Below are 3,096 nucleotides of genomic sequence, written 5' to 3' on the forward strand. Positions count from 1 at the left end.
TCCCAAGCAAGAAAAATAATTAAAAAACAAGTCCTAAAGGTTGTCATTCTCACTATAGGACTTGTCATTATAGGCTGTTGAAATTGTTATTGACACTTTTTGGTAATTATACTTCTTCTATGGGACTTGATTGTAATTCCCTCTTGTTTTTAATCAAAATCTGTATTTATTAATTAAGAATGTAATTTTGAACAAGTTTATTTAATATACGTGTCTTCTTGTGCGTGTATTATATAAAAATCACATGTTAATATAATTTTTTGTCTCTCAAATTTGTTCTCATTATTTTGGTTTTAGTCTTTAAGTTTTAAATCATAGATTTTGATTATTCAGAAATAAAATATTCCAAATTTTTACTGGGTTACATAGACTAATACTTTAAATAAAAAGAAACTTGAGAGACCAAAACCTATAGTTTAAAACCTGATAAACTAAAACCAAATGAGAGCAAACTTGAAGAACTAAAGTTTGTATTAACCCAAAAATCACATTGATATATGATAATAAGTCATAAATATCATAATTTACTTTTACCAACATGCTTTTTGATGGTTTTTTTAAAATAAATCTAAGAAGTATTTTATTTAGTAATTGAACAAACTCACCATGGGCTATTTTTAATTATATGGAATTCACAAAGTTTCTTAAATGCATAAAATGCAAACAATAAAATACAAATAATACAACCTAGAAGCTGTGGTCTGCGTAACAGGAATCCCTTGGGTCTTCACAGTTCTTGATCCATGGCTTCCATTACAAATCAAAGTTCTAACAGATCATATGGCCTTTGTGATCAACGACCTCCAGAGAGCAATGATTCAGCTACTGAACAGTGAGAGAAAGATTGATCAACGTGAGATGGAACGGAGGCAGTGGAATCACAAAGGCCATAATTCCCAAATGATAAGCCTAGAGAAGTAGAATATAAGCTTAAAGATGACAAATCAGGCAAAGGCATTTCCCAATTTAGATATTGCACAACTCGACGCATGCTTGGCCTACTCACTGGTTGGCAACTTGAACACAACAGTCCAAGTTTCAGCACCAACTCTATCTCTTCTGCTGGATATTCTGTTCCTAAATTTGGATCCTTTGCCTCAATAATCTCACCCTTATTCCATAACTCATAAACCCAATCTACTAAAATCACACACTCATCTTCATTTACTTGCTCTATGGGCTTTCTTCCACACACAACCTCAAGCAGAAAGGCCCCAAAAGCAAAAACATCTGACTTTGTCGTGAATCTCCTTGTTCTTGTCTGCTCTGGTGCTAGATAACCCCATGTCCCAACCACATGTTTTGTAGTTTGAGGATCACTGCCATGGTCATATAGTCTTGCAAGACCGAAATCTCCTAACCTGGCATTGAACTCTGAATCTAGCAATACATTGCTTGCTTTTATATCTCTATGCACCACAACGTGCTCCCATTCTTCATGCAGATAGCATAATCCCGAAGCTACCCCTTTGGTGATTCTAAATCTTTGCATCCAATTTAGTGTCACTTTGGGTTGGTTGTGGAGGTACTTATCTAAGCTTCCATTTGGCATGAAATTATAAACCAAAAGAAGCTCACCTTTTCGCCTGCAATATCCCAAAAGAGATACAAGGTTTCGATGGCGCAGACGACCGATACTCACAATTTCTGCTATGAATTCCCTCATGCCTTGTCGGGATTCATGGGATACTTTCTTCACGGCAACCTCAACTTTCGAACCAGGCATTGTTCCTTTGTACACCTTTCCAAATCCACCACAACCTATAAGCTCCTTCTCTCTGAATCCCTTTGTGGCGATGTAGAGATCTTTGTATTTGAACCTGTGAGAACCATAGTCTTGCTCCCACTCCTCTACGATCTCAGAAAACTTCCATTTCCAACATATGCAATAAACTATAGGTAAACTAACAAGAACAATTAGACAAAGTGAAAGGAGAGGTAACCCAACTGGAGATTGTTCGTTTCCTCTATGTGGTGGGAGTTTTGGGAGTCTGCGGGCATCAAGGTTTTGAGCCTCCCCATTGAGCTGGAAACTCCAACCAAGAATGTAATGCAAAGCTGTCAGCCGCCCATTGGAAGATGAGAATCCAACATAATTGGCATTGGCTAGAATTTGAGAAAGATCTTGGGACAATCTTAACAATGGAGTTTTGGGCTTGTTAACATGGATTGGAGCTACGGTGACGCTAATTTGCCTCTTGCCCCCATCATAATCTACCCACACCTGCATCGGCAGGCCACTGGCAAGGCTCAAATTTTGAAACTGAAACCTATTTGCATAGTATCCGGCCGGAGTAGAGTTTCTGGAATTCAAACTGTTATCACTGATATCCCCAGACTCATTGTTCTTGACGGCGTAGAATTCTACAGCAAGCACATGGTTATTGGGGTTTCCATTGTTGGCTACATTGAAGACACCGAGGTACCGGCTGGGCAGAGCATCTGGAAATGCTTTTGTTGGAGAAATCACAAAAGCCATTATTCCAAGATCACTTGGAGCTGGATACTGAGGTCTAATGGCGAAAACAAAAGTAGTAGAGAAAGAAGAAGTGTTTGTGAAAACTACTGGATTGGAGTAAAAGGCACGACCCTTTTGAGTCCTAGCTTTATTGGTGAGTTGGAGGAGGCCATTAGAGGAAACAGAAGAAGGACCATCCATGCTTAAATTAGCTGATTGGAATCCATGAAAGATGAAACCTGTATCTCCGCCACTCACTAGCGATATCGCCAGCGACATCACCCCCAACAAAAGGAACACCATCGCCATGATCGAGGTTCAAAGACACAAGTTCCTCTACATCAATGTCATCTTTCAACTTCTCCGCTATTTGTATCTGCTAATAGGTATGAACACATGCACAGTTTCTCCTTATTTCTGCGGCGGTCGTTGAAGAACTTGTTGACTCGTGCATGGCGTGGCTGGTCTTGGGCAGTAGGTCCATGAAGAAGTACTTTACGAAACTGCGTTGATGTTGGGTCTATGAGGGGCCCAAATGGTCGTTGAGCTAGGGAATTTCTTGCTGCTTTATCATTCAAAGAACGGTTAGGATTTCGAGGTATTTGGATGGAAACTAAACTATAATTTTAGAAGTGATT

At 39.1% G+C, this 3,096-nt stretch overlaps 1 protein-coding gene across 1 annotated transcript; it reads right to left on the bottom strand.

Annotated features, from left to right (window-relative positions):
- Positions 1-793: 793 nt before the first annotated feature.
- LOC114739504 (L-type lectin-domain containing receptor kinase IV.1-like) lies at positions 794-2,761 on the bottom strand. Its single transcript, XM_028927562.1, has one exon. It carries the CDS (start codon positions 2,759-2,761, stop codon positions 794-796), a length of 1,968 nt encoding a protein of 655 aa, XP_028783395.1.
- Between the last annotated feature and the right edge of the window lie 335 nt (positions 2,762-3,096).

This window comes from Neltuma alba, unplaced genomic scaffold, assembly GCF_004799145.2.
Source record: "Neltuma alba isolate B1F8T4 unplaced genomic scaffold, ASM479914v2 tig00002863_pilon, whole genome shotgun sequence".
NCBI lineage: Eukaryota > Viridiplantae > Streptophyta > Magnoliopsida > Fabales > Fabaceae > Neltuma > Neltuma alba.